Here is a 26,406-nt window from a genome sequence, read left to right as displayed (position 1 = left end):
TCTGGCGCCAATATAGCATGCCCACAACTCATTTACCTTAACTGTACATCTTTAGATTGTGGGAGGAAATCAGAGCACCTTGAGAAGACCCATGTGGTGACGGGGAGTATATACGATCTCCTTTCAGACCGCAGTAGGCTGATGTAAAGTGTTGCGCTAACCACTATGCTACTGTACTTAATGACTCCAGAATCTTTATTTCTTGACATCGTTATGCTACTACGTCTAATGGCTCAAGTGTAATTATTTCTGGAGTTATTCATTATCTCAGTTGATTCACATAACTCACTTTCTCTCATCGACACTTTGATTCAGACCCTGTGTCATGTTTCAATCAGCAGGCACTAATAATATCATAATCTCTCTTAATTCGAAAATAGTAGTTCTGGCCTTCCACACAGATGGGGCATTTTAGTTCCCCACCCAAAAGTACACCAAGCCCCCTCTCCATTCTTTATGTCAATGATTATTCTAGTATTGCACCATTCATTGTTTATAGTTGATTGTGTTTCAGTGGTGTTATTTGTTGATTATGATTGGATAACTCCAAATGGTATAGAAAGTAAATAATTTTCATATCCAATTACCTTAATTACCTTCAGATTATTTTAAGACAAGAAATTCAATTTGATTAGTTTTAATGCTTCCCTAAAAAAATTTTTTTTAGTTACAGAATTGAGACTTGCAAACAACTAATTGCTGGAACTTGATTGGATGAATTCCCAAGTTGCAAGAATATTTGCTAAGGGGTTTACACGCAGAGGACACCTTATTAGGTACATCTGTACACCTTCTCGTTAATGCAAATATCTAACTAGCTAATCATGTGGCAGCAGCTCAGTGCATAAAAGCATGCAGACGTGGTCAAAGAGGTTCAGTTGTTGTTCAGATAAAATATCAGAATGTGGAAGAAATGTGATCTAAGAGGCTTTGATCATGGGATGATTATTGGTGCCGGAAGGGGTGGTTTGGGTATCTCAGAAACAGCTGTTCTCCTAGGATTTTCACATACAGTCTCTATAGTTGACAGAGAATGGTGCGAAAAACAAAAAAATCCAGTGATGGCAGTTCTGTGAATGAAAACGCCTTGTTAATGAGAGAGGTCATATCAGAATGGTCAGACTGGGCCAAAGTGACAATAGTTCAAATAATTATGCGTTGCAACAGTGTTGGCCAGAAGAGCATCCTTGAAGGCACAACGTACCAAACCCTGAATTGGATGGGTTACAGCAGCAGAAGACCACGAACATATGCCCAGTGGCCACTTCATTAGCTATAGGCGGTACCTAATAAAGTGGCCACTGAGTGTATTTATGTCATAAAATCTTGGGAATCAACCTAACTGAGCAGGTCAAATACCCATTATACCAACTGCTCAGTGACTATCCCACTGATTTCGTTGGACGGTCATTCTCTCTGGTCGTCCAAATGTTATCTAGGTGCTGGTGAGAAATGAAAGACAGTGTAGAATTATCATGCAGCTTGCTGGCACCATCCTCAGCAAGATGGCACCAGCAAACAACGCAACAAGTGGCAGTGTCCTGCTAACTGTTCATGAAACTGCTTCTTGTACTTCTTTCAAAAGTGATTCTACTACTAAGCAGTGTGCAGTTGGACCTGTGATTTATATTTAGATGGTGTATTTTGGGGCTGATTGAGCAATCTGGCACTTTGCTGTACCTGAGGAAGTTTGATTAGATTTGAGATGGAGGCCTGATAGCCTGGGGGAGGAGGGATGCGAGCCCATGATCCACTCCATTGCTTCTGTCTGATTGAGGCGTCGAGCAGGATGAATGAGAGCAGAGGACGGGTGGATGTTTGGCGCCATCTGTATGTGCTTAACCAGTCTTCCTCCTCTTCTGGCTAACAGCTGCCAAAGGAAGGTGCAAGAGTTTTGTGCGGATTGATTGGCAAGGCTGTGGACTCGCTTTGGAGGACTTTACAGTTCATGTTGCGTGTGTTCCTGAATTCTGGTTACTTTTTTTTTGCTGACTTTGAGCCGTTTGATCAGGGGAATCGACACTGACTGGGGAGTTTTGGTGAAGAATGGTCCCTTGGCCTGCATTGGCAAGCAGTGAGGCACTGAACTGAACTAAGCTGAGTACCACTGCTTTGGTGTTTGCTGCTCTACGTGTCGTTCACTGGCTTTTTGCCGCTTGCGCAATTTGTTCTTTTTCTCTCTCACGCTTTGGGTGTATGATATTTTCTTGAATGGTTTCCACGGCGTTTCTTTGTTTTGTGGCTGCCTGTGGGAGGACAGATTTCAGAGTTATATTCTGTATATGTACTTTGAATCTTGTAGACCAAATCAAAAACCATACCAGATCCTCTGGCTGATGCACAGAAAGTGTAATTGTAATATATTTGGCTGTTGATTTAGAGCTTTAAGAAAATGGGCGCTAACAGAGGAAATAGCAAAGCATGCAGGAGTATTTAGACCTTACAAAATAATTGATTACAGATTTTAGTGAACAGTAGTTGGCATGGACAACCATATGCTTCCTTTTGCTGGCACAAGATTTAATTTATATATGTAGTGCACGCTAAGCAATAAGTGGGATTTTATAAATAGTGGAAATTCTGATACGCTGATCTAAAAACATCACTTGCTTTTGCTCTGCTGTCTCACCAAGCTGTTGAAACGCCTGAGCAACGCAGACAAGAGAAGTCTGAGTTTGAAATGTGGACCCAGAAGTTCACAGATGGAAAGGCAGAGCAGGGCACAGTAGCCGAGGAGGAGCACTCTGTTGGAAAGTCATATTAGTCATGAGATTCAAAGAGTTTCACACACCGTGGAGCAGGCCTACTATCATAATCACTAGGCTTTTTTCATTTTTAAGTTGTTTCCTAAAGTGGACCTGCTCGATGTGATTTCCAAGCTTTGTGGTCCATGGACTAGCACCTGTTTCAGTGATGGCAAAACAAACTTTGCCATGAAGAGCTGGTGGTTTTAGGCTGTATATCATTAGTTGAAATTATGCACTGTTCATTAGTCCATCATAAGTTTGGAAGATCCTGAAGGAAAGTCAAATAATTTGAAATCCTTGCAATATTTCCTTGATTTCAATTATTGACCATTTCATTTGTTGGGAAGTCGGTCGACCAGACCTTTCGCCGTTGTGCTGTTGATGTAATTTACAAACCAGGCCAGTTGGAAGTTCATTGATTATAGGCTCTTTTGCAGAAGGACATGTCTATTTCTTCTCACGTTGAGCAGCTTCACTCCATCCACAACAGGCAGTATTTCCTAGTGGCCAGCCATTTTAATTACAATCCCTATTCCCTTTCTGACATGTCAGTCAATGGACTCCTTTCGTGCCATGATGTGGCCACTCTCAGGCTGGAGGAGCATCACCTCATAATCCATCTGGATAACCTCCAAACTAATGGCAAGAACATCAATCTCTCTAACTTCTGATAATCTCTCCCCCTCCTCTTCCCTCTTCTTCCATTTCCCCTCTCTAGTTCCCCTCTTACCTCTTCTCAACTGCCTATCACCTCCCCCGGGACCTCTCATTGTTCCATTTTTTCATATTCCACTCTTCTCTCCTATCAGATTCCTTCTTCAGTCCTCACGTATGTGAAGGATGTAAGGAATAAAGCCAATTCTATTCAATTCACTTTACCCTTTCCACCTATCTCCTCTCAGCTTCTCACTTCAGCCCCACTCTGCCACCCACCTGGCTTCACCTATCACCTATAGCTGCTAGTCCATCCACTCCTCCCACCTTCTTACTCTGGCTTTCTCCCCCTTCCTCTTCAGCCCTGTTGAAGGGTCTCAGCCCAAAACTTTGACTGTTTATTCCTTTCCATAGATGCTGTCTGACCTGCTGAGTTCCTCCAGCATTTTGTGTGTGTTTCTCTGGATTTCCAGCATCTGAAGAATCTCCTGTGTTCACAATTTCTTTGATGACCTACAGTTAATAGAAAAGAAATGAGGCAGTGTTCTCTGCAGGAAGTGTATATATTTGGACAATGGCTGAAAGTAGACTGGGACTCGACTTTAATTCCCATGTGGTTAAGATTTACTGTTTAGCTTCAGGGCTGAAATTTGGTCTCTTGGTTTAGGAACTGCATCAGGCTTCAGCATAAGTCAGGAAGTTGAGGCTAGAAGTAGCAAATATTGGAACTGACATGGCCATTTATTCAGAACCATACGGTATAATGTCATGAACAGAGCAAGCACAAAAAGAGAAATAATGTTTGAGATCATGAAAAGGCAATGTGACTTCATTGGACATGTGATTAGGAAAGAGGAGTTAGAATGCACGGTAATTATAGGAAAGACTGAAGGGAAGAAAGCAAGAGGAAGGCAAAGGCAAATGATGATGGAGACAGCAGCCAGAGAACTGGAAATCAATACCAGTGAATTGATCCACTTAACCTGAAACAGGAGTGTGTGGGCCATGGCAGTCAAAGCTCAAACTGGGCATGGAAGCTGATGATGATGATGATGATAATAGCAGTTAGTTATTATCAGATCCCAACTTGTATTTCATAGAATTTCTATGTATTTTCTCTCCCATCACCAGTTATTCTCATTTCGCAGACTCATAGAGCTATACATCAGAGAACTAGACCATCTGGCCACATTTAGCCATATTATACTTGCCCCCTGTTAACCCCATATTCTTCAAATCAGTGATGGGGCAAGTCAAGTTATCCACTCTGGTTTAAGAACCTGGTGGTGTGAGTCCTGTAACTTTTTCCTGATGACAGCAGTGAAAAGAGAGTATGTCCTGGGTAGGGGTGGGGTGTCCCTAATAATGGATGTTGCTTTCTTGTGACAACACTCTGTGTGGATCTGGTCAGTGTTGGAGAGAGCTTTACCCATGATGGACTAAGCTGCATCCATTACATTCTGTCGGATTTTCCATTCAAAAGCACTGGTGTTTCCATACCAAGCTGTGATACAGCCAGTCAATATACTCTCCACTGCACACTTGTGGAAGCTTGTCAAAGTTTAGATGTCTGAGGAAGTAGAGGCACTGTCGTACATTATTTGTAACTGAACTTGTGTGCTGGGTCCAGGACAGGTCTTCTGAAACAATAACACCAAGGAACTTAAAGTCGCTGAGCCTCTCCAACTCTGATCCTCTAGTGAGTACTGGTTAATGGACCTCCTAATAATTCTGAAGTCCATAATAATCAGCTCCATGGTCTTGCTGACCTTGTGTAAGAAGCTGTTGTTGTGGAGCCACTCTGCCAGAAATTTAGTCTTCCTCTGATATGCTGACTTGTCACCATCTTTGATTCAGCCAACAACAGTGGTGTTGTCAGCAAACTTAAATAAGGCATTGGTGCTAAGTCACGCAGTCAGAAGTGTAAAGCGAGTAGAACATGGGGATAAGCGCACAGCCATGTGATGCACCTGCGCTAATGGTGATTGTGGAGGAGATGCTGCTAATCTGAACTGACTGGGTTCTGCAAGTGAGGAAATCAAGGATCCAATTGCACAAGGAGGTGCTGAGGCCAAGATCTTGAGGCTTATTGATCAGCTTTGGGAGGATATAGTATTGAATTGCAAGCCATAGTCAATAAAGAGCATCCTGATGTATGCACCTTTGTTGTCCAGATGTTCCAGGGTTGAATGAAGAGCCAATGAAATGGCATCTGTTGTGGACCTGTTGTGCTGGTAGGCAAGTTGGAGAAGATCCAAGTTGCTGTTCATTCAGGTGTTTCATCACCAACCTCTCAAAACACTTCACCACTGTGGATGCAAGTCATTGAGGCAGGTTACCACATTCTTCTCAGGCGCCGATATAATTGAGGCCTGCTGGATGCAGCTGGGTACTTCAGACTGCCAAAGTGAGAGGTTAAGGATCTCAGTGATCAATACAGGTCTTGAGTACACAACCAGGTACCCGATCTGAGCCAGATGCCTTCCATGGGTTCAGACTGCTGAAGGGTACCCTCACATCGGCCTCAGAGACTGAAATCACAGGGCCGTGGGGGCTGTGGAAATTTATTGCGGCTCCTCCATGTTTTGATGGTCGAAGTGAACACAGAAGGCATTGACAACACGAGTGCATCGGCCCGAAACGCTGTCACTGCCTCCTCCTATAGATGCTGTCTGGCCTGCTGAGTTCTGCCAGCATTTTGTGTTTTTACAGAAAGCATTGAGCTCATCTGGAAGTGAAGCCCTGTTGTCACTTGACTTTGTAATGGGTGATAGCATGGAAACCCTGCCACAGCTGTCGAGCACACTTCATTGATTAAAGTGTAGTTCAGAATTGCCACTTTGCCAATGAGATGGCTTCCTGGAGATTGTATCTAGACCTTTTGTGGCTTCCTTAATATCATATCTAGACCTTTTGTAACTTTCTTGGTTGCCAGACTTGAAGGCTTCTGATGTGGCCCTCAGACTGTGAATCTCATGGTTCAACCAGGACTTCTGGTTGGCGAAGACTTAATGATTTTGTGAGAATATACTTGTCTACTACTGTTTTTATAAAGTCCGTGACAACCAGGTGTGGGCAAAGGTAGGTGAGTGGCTTTTCAAGGGATAAATGAGGGGAAGGATCTGAGAGATGTAACCTCACCTAGTCCTTGAAAATGGACCCAAAGGTTAACTTCTAGGCTGAGACGTTGGTAAGGAAGGCAAATGCAATGTTAGGCTTCATTTCAAGAGGAGAAGTCTATAAACACAAGGATGTAATACCAAGGGTTTCATTGGTCAGACTGTGCTTGGAATATTGTGAGCAGTTTTGGACCCCTTTTCTTACAAAAGATGTGCTGGCATTGGAGAGGGTCCAGAGGAGGTTCACGAGACTGATTCCAGGAATGAAAGGGTTGATGCATGAGGAGTGTTCTAGAGTTTTGAAGAATAAGGGGAGACTTCAATGAAACCTATTGAATATTGGGAAAGGACAAATGTTGATGTTTCCTATAGTGTAGGAGTCTAAGACCAGAGGGCACAACCTCAGAATAGAAGGATGTCCATTTAGAACAGAAAAGAGGAGGAATTTCTTTAGCCGAAGGGTGGTGAATCAGCATGAAAGGGGAAGATGTAATACGCTTTGCTGATTAACTAACCGTGTGTTTATGATTAACCTTCATAAATGAAGCCATTACTGGAGGAGATGAAAGGATCAGATTAGAAAGGGCTGGGATATGGCTGTGGGTCACAGAGACATTAGCAAGGAGAAGGAGCTAGAGGATGGAAACCTGTGATAAAAAATGGAAAATCCTTAAATACTCATCAGTAACAGAGCTTACGTTTTGTGCAAAAGGCCATTCATCAGAAGGTCTGCTTATTCCAACGTGGATATACTATGCTCCCACTGCAGTAACATTGGATGTTATTGATTTCTAAACAGGGATAGTGACAATCTGAGCAGCATTAGGAATCCTAGAGGTTTAAATAAAGAACATACAAGAATGTGTGTGACCTTAGATGGAGATAAATTAGAGATGATAAAACTGAGTAGAGAAGTTCAGACTTTTAAGGAGAGAAATTAATCCAATTTTATAGTGGAGACAAAAAAATAATAGCATGAATTAGGAAAAGATGGTTGAAAAATAGAGATGGCCAAAGCAAAAGCTGCTGAATCTTAAAAGAAATGGGCTATCATATGAGAGCTGTATGAAATGTTGGTTAGACCACTGCTGAAGTATTTTTTTACAGTTCTGGCCACCACAGTACAGGGAGGATGTGATTCGTCTTTAGAGGGTGCAGAAAAAAAATCATAAGGATGTTGCCTAGACTGAAAACCTTGAGTTATAAGGACATAGGTTCTGGAGTTTAATAAGATTATGAGCCCTTTTGACAGGGTTCTGAAGTCTAAAATTAGACAGCATGGGATTAAGGCTAAACAGAGGGTTGAGAGTGTATGGAACGAGGTGGTAGAGATGTACAATTACAATGGTTATAATTTCACAGTTTGTTGTCTTTTATACTCTGGTTGTCTGCCCTATTGGGTGCAGTCTTTCATTAATTCTTTTATAGTTATTGGATTTATTGAGTATGCCTGCAAGAAAATGAATCTCAGGGTTGTATATGGTGACATACAGTATGTAAATATATTTTGATAGTATATTTACTTTAAACTTTGAACTCTAAACCTCTAATTTTTAAATTTTTCTCCTTTAGAAAACAGTCCACACCTTTATTCAAAGTTCATGACCATACTCTTCCCTACACTGTATTCCATCTACCCCTTCTTTGCCTATTCTAATCTATCAAAATCGTTCTGCAGACTCACTGCTCCAGCCACTTATTTTCATATCATCTGCAAAGTTAGCCACAGAGCCTTCAATTCCGTCCTCCAAATCATTGACATATAACATGAAAAGAAGCAGTTCCAAAGGCCCCCCCCCCACCCTTATTCCCACTCACTGATAGTGAGGTTGGGATGAGTGCAGAGTGGAGGGTAGACCTTTGGCCCCTTCCTCTCCTGCTTTTGCAGTTGGCTCCAGACCAGCCTCCAAACTTGTGCCTTTTACTCTTCAAAAGTGAGTTCTCTATCATACTGGCTTGTCTAGTGCTAAATAGGTACTGATCTTCAAACATTGTGGGTTGCATTTTGAAATTCTCTTCCAGGATCCCTCTACTTTGCTGCTACTTTGATCACTGAGCTTAACCTATTAGTTTTTCTTCACAGTATTTACTATTCAGCATCCTGCAAAAAAATTCCTGGGATATTTCATAGAGACCTAGAGCACTGCAGCACAGAATCAGAATCAGGTTTATTATCACCGGCATGTGATGTGAAATTTGTTAACTTAGCAGCAGCCGGTCAATGCAATACATATTTGGAAGAAAAATAAATAATAAATAAATCTTGTTCAGTATACTTTATACAGTATACATATATTGAATACATTAAAAATCATGCAAAAAACAGAAATACTGTATTTTTTTTAAATGAGGTAGTGTCCAAGCGTTCAATATCCATTTAGTAATTGGATGATAGAGGGGAAGAAGCTGTTCCTGAATCGCTGAGTGTGTGCCTTCAGGCTCCTGTACCTCCTACCTGATGGTAACAGTGAGAAAAGGGCATGCCCTGGTTGCAAGAGGCCCTTAATAATGGACGCTGCCTTTCTGAGACACTGCTCCTCAAAGATGTCCTGGGTACTTTGTAGGCCAGTACCCAAGATGGAGATGACTAAATTTATAACTCTCTGCAACTTCTTTCAGTCTTGTGCAGTAGCCCTCTCCCCTTACCAAACAGTAATGTGGCCTGTCCATGGTACATTTATAGAAGTTTTTGAGTGCATTTGTTGACATACCAAATCTCCTCAAGCCCCTAATAAAGTATAGCCACTGTCTTACCTTCTTTATAACTGCATCGATCTTAATACCCAGGAACTTGAAACTGCTCAATCTCTCCACTTCTGATCCCTCTGTGAGGATTGGTATGTGTTCCTTCATCTTACCCTTCTGGAAATCCACAATCAGCTCTTTCATCTTACTGACGTGAGTGCCAGGGTTTTGCTGCGACACCACTCCACTACTTGGCATATCTCACTCCTGTATGCCCTCTCGTCACCACTTGAGATTCTACCAACAATGGTTGTATCGCCAGCAAATTTATTGATGGTATTTAAGCTATGCCTAGCCACATAGTCATGAGTATAAAGAGAGTAGAGCAGTGGGCTAAGCACACACCCCTGAGGTGTGCCAGTGTTGATCGTCAGTGAGGAGGAGATGTTATCACCGATCCGCACAGATTGTGGTCTTCTGGTTAGGAAGTTGAGGATCCAATTGCAGAGGGAGGTACAGAGCCCCAGGTTCTGTTACTTGTCAATCAGGATTGTGGGAAGGATGGTATTAAATCTGGCCCTTCAGCCCATCAAGGCAATGCCAAATTCCATTGCCCTTGCATTCAAGTACTATTCCAAACTTCTCAAATCCACATCTACCGTTTTTGCTGGCAGCTCATTTCACACTCACACCAACCTCTGAGTGAAGAAGACTCACCCACACAGGTGGGGAATTGTATAATTGCAGGACTCTGCAGAGAGTGATGCGGATAGCCCAGCACATCTGTAGTTGTGAACTTCCCATGATTCAGGACATTTATAAGGACAGGTGTGTAAAATGGGCCTGAAGGATCATTGGGGACCTGAGTCATCCTAACCACAATCTATTCCAGCTGCTACCATCTGGGAAGCGGTACCACAGCATAAAAGTCAGGACCAACAGGCTCCGGGACAGCTTCTTCCACCAGGCCATCAGACTGATGAACTCACGCTGATTTGAGTGTACTCTATATTACATTAACAGTTCTATTTATTATAAATTACTATGATGGAGACGTAACATAAAGAGTTTTACTCCTCAAGTATGTGAAGGGTGTAAGAAATAAAGTCAGTTCAGTTCAATTCCCCATAAATATTTTATTTTTCACCCTAAATCTCTGGTCTCTAGTTCTACTCTTAACCGATTTCAGTGGGAAAAAGCCTACTTGCATTAACCATATCTATAGCTCTCATAACTTTATACATCTATGTCAACTTTTCCCTCATTTTTCTATGCTTCTGTGGATAAAGTCCTAATTTGTTCAGCCTTTCTCAATAACCCAGGTCCTCAAGCCCTGGCAACATTCTTGTATGCTGCATTGTAAACTCCCCCATCGCATTCCCATTACATTTTTCAAATGCAAAAGTATTCAAGTTCTTATTGTTATATAAAGAACTTTGCTTCCTTAAGGTTGCATGAGCCAGGGGTGGTAACGGGGATAATCTCCCATCACCTATTAAAGGCTCCCAATGGCATGCTTCTCAAATAGCCTCGAACAACCGTCCAGCTGCTGGCTTTCGTTTGTGGCTTAGCACCTGAGCCCGATGAAACAGTTTCTGCTGCTGGGAGAAGGTGGTAAAGGCTGGTGCCTTAAGAGCAGTTGCTTTGGGCCGATGTGGCTCATCAGCAGTGATGGCAGCTCATCTATGAGAAGGGAAACTGATTCATTTTTTATTTATTTATTGAGATACAATGCAGAATAGGCCCTTTCTGCCCTTTGAGCCACGCCCCTAACAATACCTCGATTTAACCCTAGCCTAATCACAGGACCAATACCTACCAGCCGGTACATCTTTGGACAGTGGGAAGAAACTGGAGCAGTCGGAGGAAACCCACGTGGTCATGGGGAGAATGTACAAATTCCTGAAAGGTAGCGGCGGGAATTGAATCCATGTCATCTGTACTGTAAAGTATTGTGCTAACCACTACGCTGCCTTAACATGCCGCCCCATCTCAAACCTCTGTTGCCTTATACCCAATCATGGGGAAGGCTTCAGGGGTAAATCCTGAGGAAAAATTTGGAGCTGGAGTACCTAAGACAGTCCTAGATTGAGTTCAACTCCTGCAATGCTGCTGGTGCCAAATTGTATAAGTCTCTGCCATTCCTTTGGATTCAGCTACACGGAGAGGGAAAGCCTTACATGGGCATCATCTTGCTCTCCATATTGTGCTGCCCTGGGTTGCGTATCACATAGACAGCTGAGACGCAGCATCCACAGTCGACCCAGACCAGTGGAGGGCCTCTAAAATTTTGTGCGTATATCAATAGAAGCAATTCCATTAAGTAGCGTCCAGCTGAGAATTAGCAGCCTGCGATCATTGTCCTTGGTAACCAATTTCAGTTCTCTGCATACATTTTCTGTTTATTTATCTACTTTTTCACATAACTTCCATGAGGAAGAATTTTTTTTCTGTATCTCTATTTGGTAGTAACTTGTGAATCTCCATCAAATTCCCAGCAATCTCCTTCCTTGTCTCTGAAAGCAGCTCAGGAGCCAGCCCCTTTAGCAATATGGAAGATTTTCTGTGAACGGTTTGTTGTTAAATGATGGGCAGTGGAAGCTGCACTAGGATAAAATCATGTGAAGTTCTTGCAAAGTGCTTCTTTTACAAATTAGTATTCTTGGTATGAAACTTTGGCTGCAGGAAGCACACGTAGGGAGTGAATCATTGTTGCCTGTGGCTATTTTTGGCTGAAGATCCATTTTTTTTACATTCCTGGAACCAGCAAGAGGATTAGTGACCTTAATTAATTTATAGTCATAAGCTATTTCTAGACCCCCTCAGTGGTACCTGTCTTTATTCTCAGAAGGACACTTAAGCTTGGTAGAATTCCTGAATAAAACATTTCGTTTCATGAATGTATTGCCAAATCATGAAAGAGAAAGGATGAGATGAGTATTCAGCCTTCCTCTAACTCAGTCCAATGAAATGAGTTCCATTCCATATGCCAGATGCACATCACAGGAATTCTGACCTTATCTGGACTGCAATCAGCTGCAACAGATTATACAACAATGAAGACAGTTCACTTTTAGAGTCAATTCCCTTGTCTTGATGTGCCAGAGATATGTTTGGTTCTTTATTGCAGCAGATTAAATGGAGAAAACTGTTCAGAGTACAGGAGTATAGGGATTAGATGGCACGGTAACAGTTCCTTTGGTCCCGTGAATCCATTCCGGCCGTTGTAATGAGAGAGTGGAGGGACTAGGGTTGTTTTCCCTGGAGGGAAGAATGTTGAGGGGTGACCTGTCTGAGATATACAATATCATGAGGGCATAAATGGGATAAGTAATGAGAAAGTAAATGGTCTTTATTAATCCCAGTTTCCCACACTTAGACTTGTATGCTATTGGGCTTCAAGTGCTTGTGTAGATACTTAATATCATGAGAAAAAGCTGTCACTACCTCCACCTCAGGCAGATTCATAATCGTTGAACACTACAGCACAGAAACAGGCCATTCAGCCCATCTAGTCCATGCTGAACTATTAATCTGCCTAAAGTGAGTACATGTTCGGCACAACATTGTGGCTGAAGGGCCTGTATTGTGCCGTGGGTTTTCCATGTTTCTATGTTTCTAAAAACAAATACTTAACAAACACAAGAAATTCTGCAGATGCTGGAAATCCAAAGCAATATACACAAAATGCTGGAGAAACACAGCAGGTCAGGCAGCATCTATGGAAATAAATAAACAGTTGACATTTTGGGCCAAGACCCTTCTTTAGGACTTTAAATGCTTAGCAGGTCTGGCAATATATTCCTCTATTCCCTGTTTGTTCCTTGCACGTCTATAGGGCCTCTTAAACATTGCTACTGTATTGCTTGAAGATAACTGTTGTGGTATAAGAAGATATTTTGTTGCAGGTTTAATTAATGTTTTATGCATTTTTATCAGTGAGACATCCACATGACATTTGCAATATTTTGTTGGATGTAAGTATGGTGTCATTGTGATCATGCTCACTTTATAATAATTTACCACTAGAAGTCAGTGAACTTAGCAGGAGGTGAGAATTATCCTTGAGTGATACCATATAGATTCCTTTAAGTGCCAGAGATGGTTTAGTGGGAACTCTAATTCACATATGCAATTGAGTGGGTTACACAACTAAGCAATCATCATCATTCCCTTAGCAATAGACATTGGTAGTGCTATGTTAGAGTGGTTAACCTTGAAAGCAATACTATAGGAATTATAGGAATATTCTTAATATTAGTTATTAACATTTCAATATTACTAAGATACTCTTAAGGTCTCAAAGTCATTCAGTTTTTGGTTCAAAACAAGTTCTATCCATTCCAGCAACATACACAGAACGCTGGAGGAAATCAGCTCGAAAGGTCGACTGTACTTTTTTCCATAGATACCGCATGACCTGCTGAGTACCTGCGTGTTGTGTTTGTTGCTTGGATTTCCAGTATCTGTAGATTTTCTCTCATTTCTACCTATTCCAGCATGTTTGGACCAGTTCGTTATTTTGGTTATACCAAGTACCTGAGGCATATGAAGGCTTGAAAATAGAAATATTGATTTGATGGAGGCAATCTGCTTTTATTACAGTTACCTGGCTGACCAGTGCTGGAATGGCGGATGTGTCTACCTGATCATGCTCCGTCGCATCAAACGCAAAGCTCCTCTTCCTCCTTCCCATGGCAGCAGCGTTGAATCCAGGGCAGGCAGCAGCACCTCCGATCCGAGCAGAAGTCCCCAACAAAATGGCAAACGGACTCGGAAGTTTGGTGTTGTCTCCCGTTCCTCCCTAAACAGGGACAGCCGGGAGAGCCACGACTCTGAGCAAGAGAATGGGTATCACATGTCTCTGGAACGTGAGTGTTCGAAAGCGGAGCCAATGGACCCAAACTGCAGTTCCAAAGATGCTTGTACCACAGCTGAGCAGGACACTGAAAAGCAGCTTGCTAATGAGACTTCTAGCCTATCAACAGTACAGAACAGAACAAGATTTTCAGAATCTGGGAAAAGGGACTCGAAACAGAGTGAGCACTATTCTCAGGTAAGATGGATTTCTAAGCTCTCTTTTTGGATTAAAATGTTTCCTTGAATGCCCCCTTTTAATTTTAGTAATTATATTTTTATCTCTTAATTACATCATTGCATAAACAAAATAATCAACAACTTCAACTCTTGGTGCAGATCTTCTACTTTGACTGAACAATTGATACAACCTGCAAGTTAACTGTAAGGGAATCCTGCACAAGGACTCCCAAGTCCCTTTGCACCCCAATATTTCTGAATTTTCTCCCCGTTTAGAAAACAGCTTACACCTTAATTCTTTTACAAAACATCATGACCATACGGTTTCCTACACTGTATTCCATCTGCCACTCCTTTGCCCAATCTTCCAACATGTCCTAGTCCTTCTGAATACTCTCTGCTTCTGCGACAGTAGCTGTTGTTCTACCTGTCTTGGTATCATTTGCAGGCTTGATCACTGTGCCATCAGTTCGTTGATCCAGATCAGTAATGTTTAAACGGAAAAGTTACAATCCCACACCGACCGCTGCAGAACTCCACTTGTCTCTAGCAGTCATCCTGAAAAGAAGCCCTTTATTCCCATTCCTCGACTTCTGCCAGTCAGCCAGTCTTTGGTCCACGTTAGTATCCAGCCTGTAACACCATAGACCCTTGTTTGGCTGCCTCGTGTGTGGCACCTTGTCAAAGACCTTCTGAAAATCCACCAAGTAAGTAACATCCCCAACTCTCCTTTTTCTAACCTGCTTGTTATTTCCTGAGAGAATTCTAACAGATTTGTCAGGCAAGATCTCCTCTTAACAAAACCACACTGTCTTTGTACCATTTTATCATATGCTCCAAAACTTCATCCTTTAAAAAACAGGTTAAAATCTTACCAACCACCAAGTCAGGCTAACCAGCCTATATTTCCTTTATTTTGCCTTCTTCTCTTCTTAACCTTCTCGATAAATCATACTGAGAAAAAGTTCAATATATTACCTATCACTTAAAAGTATTAAAGCATTCAGTGGGAAAAAGTAAAAGATTTAAACTTCCTTAAGAAATGAAGTATAAGCTTGTATTTGCCTTTCTCCTGGCAGCCAGTCCTCCCATTGATTTCGGAAGGTGCATGGTGTTTACATCACAGGGCCGGAAAACCTGAGCAACCCCTGAGGAGCCCAGCTGGGCAGCACATAAGCCCCCACTGAGCAGTAATTTGCAATACAACTTCCAATTGGGAATTGTAGCATTATGGATATAAGCACCTACAAAACCATTATGAATCTCAGTGGAAGATTTCGTTCTTCATCTTCATCACTCGATGCACACCTGTCCCTCTTCCACCACTCACAGATGGCAAATGTTGCCACATACTGTTCAATATATTGCTTTCTTGACATGGTATACTGAAGCAAAGTGCCTTTGTAGGGAAATTTATTTATGTATTAGGTGTGAAACTTCAACTTATTTCAAATAACTTTGAATAACTGTTTATTTCTTCAGTAGATTCAAGTTTTAAATCTCTTCATAACTGTAGTTCTGTTTAGTCATTGGTGTGATACACTCAGTGACCACTTGATCAGGTACCTCCTGTATCTCATAACGTGGCCGCTGAGTGTCTGTTCATGGTCTCCGGCCGCTGTAGCCCATCCACTTCAAGGTTCGACGTGTTGTGTGCTCCCAGATGCTCTTCTGCACACCATTGTTGTAACGTGGTTATTTGAGTTGCTGTCGCCTTCTTCTCAGATTGAACCAGTCTGGCCACTCTCCTCTGACCTCTCTCATTAATAATGCATTTTCACCCACAGAACTAGAGCTTTCTGGATGCTTTTTATGGGTTTTTTTTTTTGCATCATTCTCTTTAAACTCTAGAGACTGTTGTGTGTGAAAGTCTTAGATCAGCATTTTCTGAAATACTCAAACCACCCACCTGCCACCAACAATCACTCCATGGTCAGTCACTAAGATCACACTTCTTTCCAATTCTGTTGTTTGGTCTGAACAACAACTGAGCCTCTTGACCATGTCTGCATGCTTTTATGCACTGAGTTGCCTCCACATGATCGACTGATTAGACATTTGCATTATTGAGCAGGTATACAGATGAAACCTAACAAAGTGGTCACTGAGTATATAACACTGAAGAAAGAACTCAACCTCTTCTGATGTTTTTTTGATGTTCTCCATCCTGTATTCGTACTCTACACATTCTGTTCCCCTAATCTGTATTCCTGCATTATTCATTGAAAGCAATGAGACCTCAGACCCTGAGATCATCGATGCAAATGATGCATTTCACTGTATGTTTTGATGTACATGTGACAAATAGTGCTCATCTTTTGTTTGTCTGTTTGGAATTGCTCGCGTTTCCAAGCAAAGATAACAAAACAGGAGTGTAACTGGCTTTGTACCAGAAACTCATTTCTCCTGCCCCCTACTGGAACTTCTGCTGGGTTTACTGCATGTTGGACACACAGTACTGAGTGAAGCTTGAACCAAACCCAAGTTTTCACACCCCAAGGCACTGATTACATATTGTCCTAACAGCATAGCACCTGCAGATGAAATTCTTGCTGCATTTTGTAGGGTGTAATCTTTAAAATTAGGTCTAAGTGATGAGTAGTAATTGAAGGTGGTCTGAGAGACAAAAACACAGAGTACAGTTTGTTCAGTCCAGTGAAGTATTAAGCCTAGAGGATGTATAACCATCCAAGAATGTTTTGTTGCTATGTATCAAGAAGACAAGGTGACATTTTGTACTTCCAGAATTATTTATTAGTATATTTATGCCATTAATGATGTATTACTGCACTGGTGTTTTAAATACAAAGGAGAAGGGACCACCTGTTACAGTGGGTCTCTCTGGAAGTAATCTCTTTGCTGTAACTTGTAACGTGATTTATTTTTATAGGAGTCTTTGGAGCAGCTCATGCATGTTTTTTTGCAGTTGATGACTGTTGGCATACACTATGCCCAATATTGAGTGCTAATTCATTACTGAGATAAAAAGCATCTAATTCTCTTTATGTTCCTCTTGAGGTTAAATTCATGACCTGTTGTCGCAAAATGGCCTAGCTTAATTATTTTTTTAATTCCCCTGCACCTCCAATATTTTTATAAATAAGAAATGTAATTTATTGGGAAAAAATCAAAAGCAAAATACATATTTAACTCCCTCTTTATTTAGTCATTGGGTATTTTAATTCCCTAGTTCCTGGGAATTCCCAGATATTACCAAGGGTGCAAATATACTGGAAAAGTTGAACATCAAATGTCATTTCTCGTCAACTAGAACATGGAATAGCACAACACTGGAACAGGCCCTTCGGCCTGCAACATTGTGATAACCTAATTAAATTAGAAATTAAATAGCCAACTAATCACAGTCTCCATATCCTTCCATTTCACTCACATTCATGTGCTTATCTAAACATCTCTTCAAACTCTCAAATGCAGCTGCCTCCACCACTACCCCAGGCATCCACCACTCTCCGTGTAAAAAAAAAACTTGCCCCTCACATCTCCTTTGAACTTACCCCTCGCACCTTAAATGCCCTCTGGTACTGAAGTATTTAATTGTCAGATATTTGTCATCTGAAGCATAACATTAATGGAAGTAGTGTCTTGTCTTTTTAGTTAAAAAAAAATAATAGTAATGTGATTTAGATGCCAGCAGCACACATCTGTTTCCCACTATTTACCAAAATCAACTGTGGTCAATGTGTACTGTATTAGCACATCTGAAGAGCTCGGCATTTGCTACTGGATGTAAGCTGATTAATCTTTAGTGGATTAAATGCATTCCCTTCAAATTCCAAACCATTTTGATTACATTTCTGTGTCATCAGTATTTGATTATAATCTATGTTTACTTCTGTATGCCTTTTGTACATTTAGATTTGGCCACACAGACTCACCTCACGTAGGTTCTCATGGCCGACATAGAGAGGAAATGGTTTTGGCACCTGATTAAATTCCAGTTGATCCTCCTGCCAAGAAATGAAAAGCCAATGTACTTACCCACCTTGCTATTCCACTTTCTTGGGTTTTGTGCTTGTGCCCTCTGGGAGGACTGAAACAAAGTTTCGTCTGTTCTCAAAGAATATTAGTTGCCCTGAGCCACCTCAAATGGCAGTGTGTCATCTGAAGGAAAACAGAAAATGCCTGAGGTGCTCTAGAGGTCAACCAGCAGCTCAAGAGAAACAAATAGAGTCAATCTTTTAGGCCAGTGATCTTTCATCAGAACCATTTTGATTGATTTGTGGTTTTTGATATCTTTGCAAAGGATTATTTAAATATTAACTAGGTTTTCTTAGGAATTCTCTGAAAAAAGATAGAACTAAGAGAAATACTATGCATTTTATTACCATAAATGTACATTTTTATTAGCTTAATTTTACAGTGTTGAAGTTTGAAATGTTTTGTCTAACCAGGCATGTCATTTGACTAAGACTGCCAGCAAAAACTAGTCATAGGAGAAAGAATTAGCTTATTCAGCCCATCGAGTCTGTCATTCATCATGGCTGATTTATGATCTCTTTTAATCCCATTCTCCTGCCTTCCCCCATAACCTTCAACACCCTTACTATTCAGACCCATAGCGAGAATCATACCACACAGTAGGCTTATTCAGAAAGTCAGAAGGCATGGGATCCAGGGAAGCTTGGCCAGGTGGATTCAGAATTGGCTTGCCTGCAGAATGCAGAGTTTCGTGGTGGAGGGAGTACATTCGGATTGGAGGGTTGTGACTAGTGGTGTCCCACAAGGATCGGTTCTGGGATCCCTACTTTTCGTGATTTTTATAAACGACCCGGATGTTGGGGTAGAAGGGTGGTTTGGCAAGTTTGCAGACGACACAAAGGTTGGTGGTGTTGTGGATAGTGTTGAGGGTTGTCGAGGATTTCAGAGAGACATTGATAGGATACAGAAGTGGGCTGAGAAGTGGCAGATGGAGTTCAACCCGGAGAAGTGTGAGGTGGTACATTTTGGAAGGACAAACTCCAAGGCAGAGTACAAAGTAAATGTCAGTATACTTGGGAGTGTGGAGAAACAGAGAGATCTGGGGGGTACATGTCCACAGATCCCTGAAAGTTGCCTCACAGGTAGATAGGGTAGTTAAGAAAGCTTATGGAGTGTTAGCTTTCATAAGTTGAGGGATAGAGTTTAAGAGTCGCGAGGTAATGATGCAGCTCTATAAAACTCTGGTTAGGCCACACTTGGAGTACTGTGTCCAGTTCTGGTCACCTCAGTATAGGAAGGATGTGGAAGCATTGGAAAGGGTACAGAGGAGATTTACCAGGATGCTGCCTGATTTCAAGAGTATGCATTATGATTAGAGATTAAGGGAGCTAGGGCTTTACTCTCTGGAGAGAGGGAGGATGAGAGGAGATATGATAGAGGTATGCAAGATATTAAGAGGAATAGATAGAGTGGACAGCTAGTGCCTCTTCCCCAGGGCACCACTGCTCAGTACAAGAGGATATGGCTTTAAGGTAAGGGGAGGGAAGTTCAAGGGGGATATTAGAGGAATGTTTTTCACTCACAGAGTGGTTGGTATTTGGAATGCACTGCCTGAGTCAGTGGTGGAGGCAGATACATTAGTGAAGCTTAAGAGACTACTAGACAGGTATATGGAGGAATTTAAGGTGGAGGGTTATATGGGGGGGGGGCAGGGTTTCAGGGTTGGCCTAACATTGTGGGCTGAATGGCCTGTACTGTGCTGTACTGTTCTTTGTTCTTTCTTGTTTAATCAAGAACCTATCAACCTTCACTTTAAATATACCCAATGATTTGTCCTCCACAGGTGCCTGTGGTAATGAATTTCACAACCCCCTCCCCCCCCCCCCCGACTAAATCCTCCTCGTCTCTGTTCTAAAGGGGGACTGCCTTCTATTCTGAGGTGTGCCCTCTGCTCCTAGACTCCCCCACTATAGGAAACATCCTCTCCACATCCACTGGATCTTCTTTATCTAATTTCAGAAATTGAGAGAATATACTGTATATGTCTGTCCTGATGAAAAATAGTGCAAACTAATACAAATAACTTCATCAGTTTAAGTTTGTAAACACTTTGGCTGTTGAGCTGCCCCAACTCTTCTAAAGTAAGCTCAGCATGTCACTGGTAGAAGTAGAGCAATCACTCAAGTTGAGTGTGATGTTCTCCTAAGGCAGGAAGTCCCAACCTGGGAGTCCATGATCCTCTCGGTTGATGGTAAGGCTCCACAGCATAATAAAGTTCGGGAACCGCCATCCTAAACTGGAGAGTCTTCAGGTGCCCCCTTCGCCAAGTGATGATTGCCATGGGACTTAATCTGGGTGGATTCCATTAATGGAGAATGACTTTTTGTGACTTCATTTAACATGGGGAGGCTGATGCATGGGCAGCCACCAAAGAGTTCTTGACAGATTAGGGACAGGGTCTAGTGGCATGGAATGCAAGATGGCTGGGGTCTCCTCATTGCTGCAGCCTTTCTCTGTCTTCACTGCTATTGAAGTATCATCACTTTCCACCAGCTCTGCCATTGAAGTCTTGGTTGGATTGCTCAGCTCTTTATCTGAATCTTCCCCCTTGACAGTGCCAAGGATGATCCTATCAGGAGCTGAGCTCCAGAGAGCTTAAACTCCAGATGGCATCGTTCTTGGGGGTCTCCGGAGCTCACAAGCCTCTCCACCATGACAAGTGACGATCCTCAGAGAAGACTGGTGATATCCTCAGTAAACAACTTAGTTTGGTGAAATCAATTGTTCCCAGTAGTTCTGAGATTCTCCAACCAGGGTTATAGCAGAAGGCCTTCTGGAATGTCATATCACTTGTATACACTCAGTGGTCACTTCATTAGGGACCTCCTGTCCCTAATAACATGTCCATGGAGAATATGTTCATGGATTTTGCCCTTGTAGCCCATTCACTTCCAAGTCTGATGTGTTGTGTGTTCAGAGATGCTCTTCTGCTCACCACAGTTGTATCGTGTGGTTACTTAGGTTACTGTCAGCTTGAACCAGTCTGGTCTTTCTCCTCTGACCTCTCACATTAACAGGGCATTGTTGGCCACAGAGCTATCACTCACTGAATATCATTTGTTTTCTTTGCACCATTTCCTGTGAACCCCAGAGACCATTGGGCATGAAAATCCCAGGAGATCAGTAGCTTCTGAGATACTCAATCCATCCCATCTGGCACCAACAATCATACCATGGTCAAAGTAACATAGATCACACTTCTTCCCAGTTCTGATGTTTGAACTGAACCTCTTGACCACATCTGCATGCTTTTGTGCATTGAGTTATTGCCACATGATTGGCTGATTAGATATTTGCATTAATGAGCAGGAATGTGTACCTAATAAAGTGGCCACTGAGTGTAACTATCACATGCAACTGGACTTCTGATTCATTACTACCAGTAAAGAATGTACATTTGCACCAATAAAATCTGTGGTGCTTCTCTTGGTTCTATATTATCTTATTAAAGCATCTGAAAAAATCTTCTGAAAATCTTTTTATTATCTCAACAAGAATATATCAGATTTTATTCCATATGGTGCGTCCTTCACAGATGCCAAAAATCTTTCAGAGTTTAATCGTCTCTCTGTGTCAGTCAGCTGCAGTCTTTTCAAATAAGATCCCAGTTCAGCTGTTGAAAGAAGTACACTTTAAAAAAATAGCAAGCGGCCTCGTTGCAAAATTAATTATTGTGAAACTACATTGACAAGTAAAATTTAATCACACTTTAAGTGGAATTGCAGAGATCTCTTTTCATTATCTGCAGTATTATAATTCTATTAGCTTTAAATTTGATAAAAGTTTATGTTACAATAAAATCAATGCTTTAATGCTTCACATTAAACATTAAACACTACAAATAATTTGTGGAGATTAGCAACCCTTCAGTTTCAGTATCTGGCAAAATAATATTTACTTTTTATGCTTTGATCTAATTGTTGGGCATTTCAGATGGCATTATGTTGGATCCTTTCTGTTGCTACATTAGCTTCATGGAATAATTTGAATCTTTCAAAGCCATTGAAATTTGGTTCCAATATATTCCTGAATCTTTCTACCAGTCCACAATTGATTCCTTCTTATTTGCAGTCAGTGACTCCCTGATACTTAGCTGAGGGCTGAGGCCAATGAAGTTACTCTCCAAACTGTGAAGCACCACATCAGAATACTGAAACATGGGGAACCCATTGTTCACAGCAAATCTGCTGATATTCTCTGTAGGCCAGACTTCTGCTTCCACCATGCGCCTCGTGCCAACTGTCATAAGCACAAAGAGGTCCAAAACAACTTCTTGGAGTCAACTCTTCATCATTGGCATTGTTGATTTTGTAAGCAATGGTCCAATTTTCAGCCCATTTTATAGTTACCTGGGAATGATAAAAAAATAGCATAGCAGTTAGTATAAGTACCAGAGACCTGGGTTTAATTCCAATGGAGTCTGCAAGAAGCTTGTACAGTCTCCTATGGATGCATGGGTTTCCTCCGGACGCTTTGGTTTCTTCCCCCATTCCCTAGAGTTAGGGTTAGTGCAGAAAGGGCTAGTAGGATGGGCCATGATTGGAGTATAGGGGGGATGCCAGAGATAAGAATTTTACAGAGAGAGAGAGAGAGATGGGTGTGTTGAATGCCCTGCCAAGGGTCATGATGGAGACAGATACATTAGGGATATTTACGAAACTCTTAGGCACATGGATGATAGAAGAATAGAGGGTTTTGTAGAGGGATGTTAGAGTAAGTTATAAACATCGTGGTCTGAAGGATTATACTGTGCTGTAATGTTCCATGTTTGTTGGTTAATTGGTAACATGAGGTGCAATTGGGTGATCCAGGCTCGTTGGACTGGAAGAGCCTGTTACCATGTTGTATCTCTGAATTTAAAAATATCTGTATTTTTGTTCTATAACTCAGAACACTCTCTCCATGTGTGTGTGAGCTGGAACTAAGCACTTGCTGCTTTCATCGAGGATTTGCCAGAGTCTGTCAGGTGCCTTGATGAAACCTTAAGAAAATATGCAGCCAACAAATTTAACCCATTCTTATTGGTCAGTAGGCTTTTGGCTGCAGCATTGAATTACATATAAATATTAGAAATTCAGCTGTCCTATCTTGCTAATTAGCAGGGAGTTTCAGCAGTTGTGATCAGTTCAAATGAAGACTAATGGACTTGTGTAATCTGGAGTGTGGCCCGTCCATCGGTCAAGATCAACCATGGATGTTGTATCCCAGGTATCTATGTTGTTGGTGCAGTGCTTGTCTGTGGCTGACAAGACCAATGCGAGTGTGGCAGTCTTTGTCGCAAAGGTCACATCTATAGATAGTCTCAGCTCTACTGGAGATGCAGCATTTCTTTCTTTGTCTTCTGCTTTCAGGAATTTTTCCTCGCCTAACTTAAGACATTCTTTCAGGGTGCTTCTCCACCTGGTGCAGTTGGTTGCAAGTCCCTCCCAGAGCTCAATGTTGATGCCCAGTGCCTTCATGTCCTGCTTGCTGTTGTTCTCTTAGTGCAGTTGCAGGCAGCAATTGGTTCTCTTGTCTGAAGGCAGCTCACCATAGAGGATGTCTTTTGGGATGCTGTGGACATGACTGCAGCCCACGGCGCTCAAGCAGGACGCACATGCCAGGGAAGCTGGCATGAGAGAAAACCTGAGCATTGGTACTCTGCTGGTCCAGGAGATGCCCAAGACACCTGACATGGAAGGTGATGAGCCTTCTGTCCTGCTTAACATATCTTGCTGCTTTCAGTAGTGCTCTGGTGACACAAGTGTTGTACACTGCCATCTTTATTTGACTGAGAGTCTGGAGTTCTCCCAGACTCGTGTGGTGAGGAAGGCAAAACTTGTTGCAGCCTTCCTGATGTGCTTGTCCATTTCTGTATCCAAGCAGAGATTGTCACTAACAGTGGATCCCAGATATGTAAACTGATGAACAACAACCAGTTTGTAGTTATCAGTGGTAATGACTGACACGTGTTGTACCATGACATTTGTCTTTCTTAGTTGGACAAAAGCATCAGCCAACAACATGTCTCTGATCATAGCCTTGCACATTTTGATTTTGGCTCTTAGGCAGTCAGTTTGAAAAGCCTGCCAACTGATATAGTGTGCAATGCCAAATACGTGCCTCAGGAGATCCCGAGGAGTGAGAACACAGCCATACTTAATGCTGCTGCTTATGTAAAAGGGCCCTGAAGAGCTACTGTTGTACTGCATAGACCCTTCATATTGTTGTGGAAGAATTTGATCGTGCTCTGCAGTCTTGGTGAGCAGTCTACCTTAGAGAGGATCTGAATGAGCCTGTCTCTGCTGACCGATTCAAGTGCCTTGGTAAGTTCAAAAAAGACAATGTAGAGGGGCTTCTTCTGTTTTCTGCACCTCTCCTAGAGTTGGCAAAGGGAGAAAACCTTTCTCTTTCTCTAATTCTGGAAATGTATGCAGGTCTATATAAATCAAATGCATTTTCTCTCACACAAGAATCTTGTGCTAGGTGCAGATTTGACCCTTCTTCTCTTTCACCTGTAACCATATAATCGTATAATAATTACAGCACAGAAACAGGCCATCTCTGCCCTTCTAGTCCTTGCTGAATGCTTACTCTCACCTAGTCCCACTGACCTGCACTCAGCCCCTACCCTCTATTCCTTTCCTGTCCATATACCTATCCAATTTTGCTTTAAATGACAATATCGAACCTGCCTCTACCACTTCTACTGGAAGCTTGTTCCACACAGCTACCACTCTCTGAGTAAAGAAGTTCCTCCTCATGTTACCCCTGAACTTTTGCCCCTTAACTCTCAACTCATGTCCTCTTGTTTGAATCTACCCTACTCTCAATGGAAAAATCCTATCCACGCCAACTCTATCTATCCCTCTCATAATTTTAAATACCTCTATCAAGTCCCCCCCTCAACCTTCTATGTTCCAAAGAATAAAGACCTAACTTGTTCTCTGTAACTTAGGTGCTGAAACCCAGGTAACATTCTAGTAAATCTCCTCTGTACTCTCTCTATTTTCTTGACATCTTTCCTATAATTTGGTGACCAGAACTGCACACAATAACTGTAGCATACCTTGTAATCAGGATAAATCATTTCCAGCTCATTTCAGAGGAGAACTCAGTGTGGATCTGCAGAATCTACCTCAAGAGGGTAGGAAATGGTGAGCTAGGTGAGTGGATAGTGTGGGAGCTGGTGAGCTTCCTCTGTCAGACTTTTGTGCGCTACACTCCTTCGACGATCTTCTCAATGCTATCCCATGCTTCTTCAATATTTTGAGTGTTTATGAGCCAGTGAATCATAAGGGTAATTAGAAACGTAATGCTTTCTGAAAGAGGCTTTGAAAGCATCTTTGAATCTTTCCCTCTGTTTAGCTGGTAATCTTTCGCCATGACAGACCTTGGTACAGAATTTTGGGAGCTTGCTATTGATATCAGTGTAGTGAACTCATCAGGTCGGGCAGCAACCGTTGAAATAGTTTTTAACAGATGCTGCCTGACTTGCTGAGTTCATCCAGCTTTTGTACGGGTTGATTTGACCACAGCATTTGCAGTGTACTTTGTGTTTGATATTAGTGTAGGCAGCTCATCAGAGTCAAATCAGTGCAATTAGAGCCTTAGCATCATAGAGTCAGAGATAGAAGTTCATAGAGTAATACAGCATGAAGCCAGGCTCCTCATCCATGATAGAAGTTCATAGAGTAATGCAGCATGAAGCCAGGCTCCTCATCCATGGCAACAGTGGTGCCTATCTACACTGGACCCTCTATTCCTTTCCTATCCATAAAAGTGTCCAAATGCTTTTTAAGTACTTCGATTGTACCCACTTCCACCATCTCCTCTGGCAGGTTTTTTTTCAAATGCCCATGACACTCTGGAAGGAAAACTTGCCCTTTAGATTGCCTTTAAATCTTTCCCTTCTCACCTTAAGCCTATGTCTTCCGGTTTTAGATACGATAAGACCATAAGTCTTCTTTACCCTTGGATAAGTAACGTGACTACTTACACTATCTATGCCTAATAATAAGGTCACACAAAGCCTCTCAAGCTTCAGTGAGAATAATCTGTGCTTAATCATTTTCTCCCTGTGAATAAAGCCCCCATTCTGGGTAAGGTCTTGGCGATCCTATTCTGCACTCCCCATTGTGCCACTGCATTCTTTCTACAGTGTGATGAGCAGCATTCCACACAAT

At 41.9% G+C, this 26,406-nt stretch overlaps 1 protein-coding gene across 1 annotated transcript in view; it reads left to right on the top strand.

The window, feature by feature from the left end:
• pdzd2 (PDZ domain containing 2) overlaps positions 1-26,406 on the top strand; it is a 445,568-nt gene that overhangs the window by 269,382 nt on the left and 149,780 nt on the right. The window contains exon 4 of the mRNA XM_059989569.1: positions 13,811-14,261. Coding sequence (XP_059845552.1) covers positions 13,811-14,261 — 451 coding nt within the window. The remainder of the gene's footprint in view (positions 1-13,810; positions 14,262-26,406) is intronic.

Source organism: Hypanus sabinus, chromosome 14 (genome assembly GCF_030144855.1).
Source record: "Hypanus sabinus isolate sHypSab1 chromosome 14, sHypSab1.hap1, whole genome shotgun sequence".
Lineage (NCBI taxonomy): Eukaryota > Metazoa > Chordata > Chondrichthyes > Myliobatiformes > Dasyatidae > Hypanus > Hypanus sabinus.
Note: the sequence above shows the minus strand (reverse complement) of the source record. Positions and strands in the feature narration are given on the sequence as shown.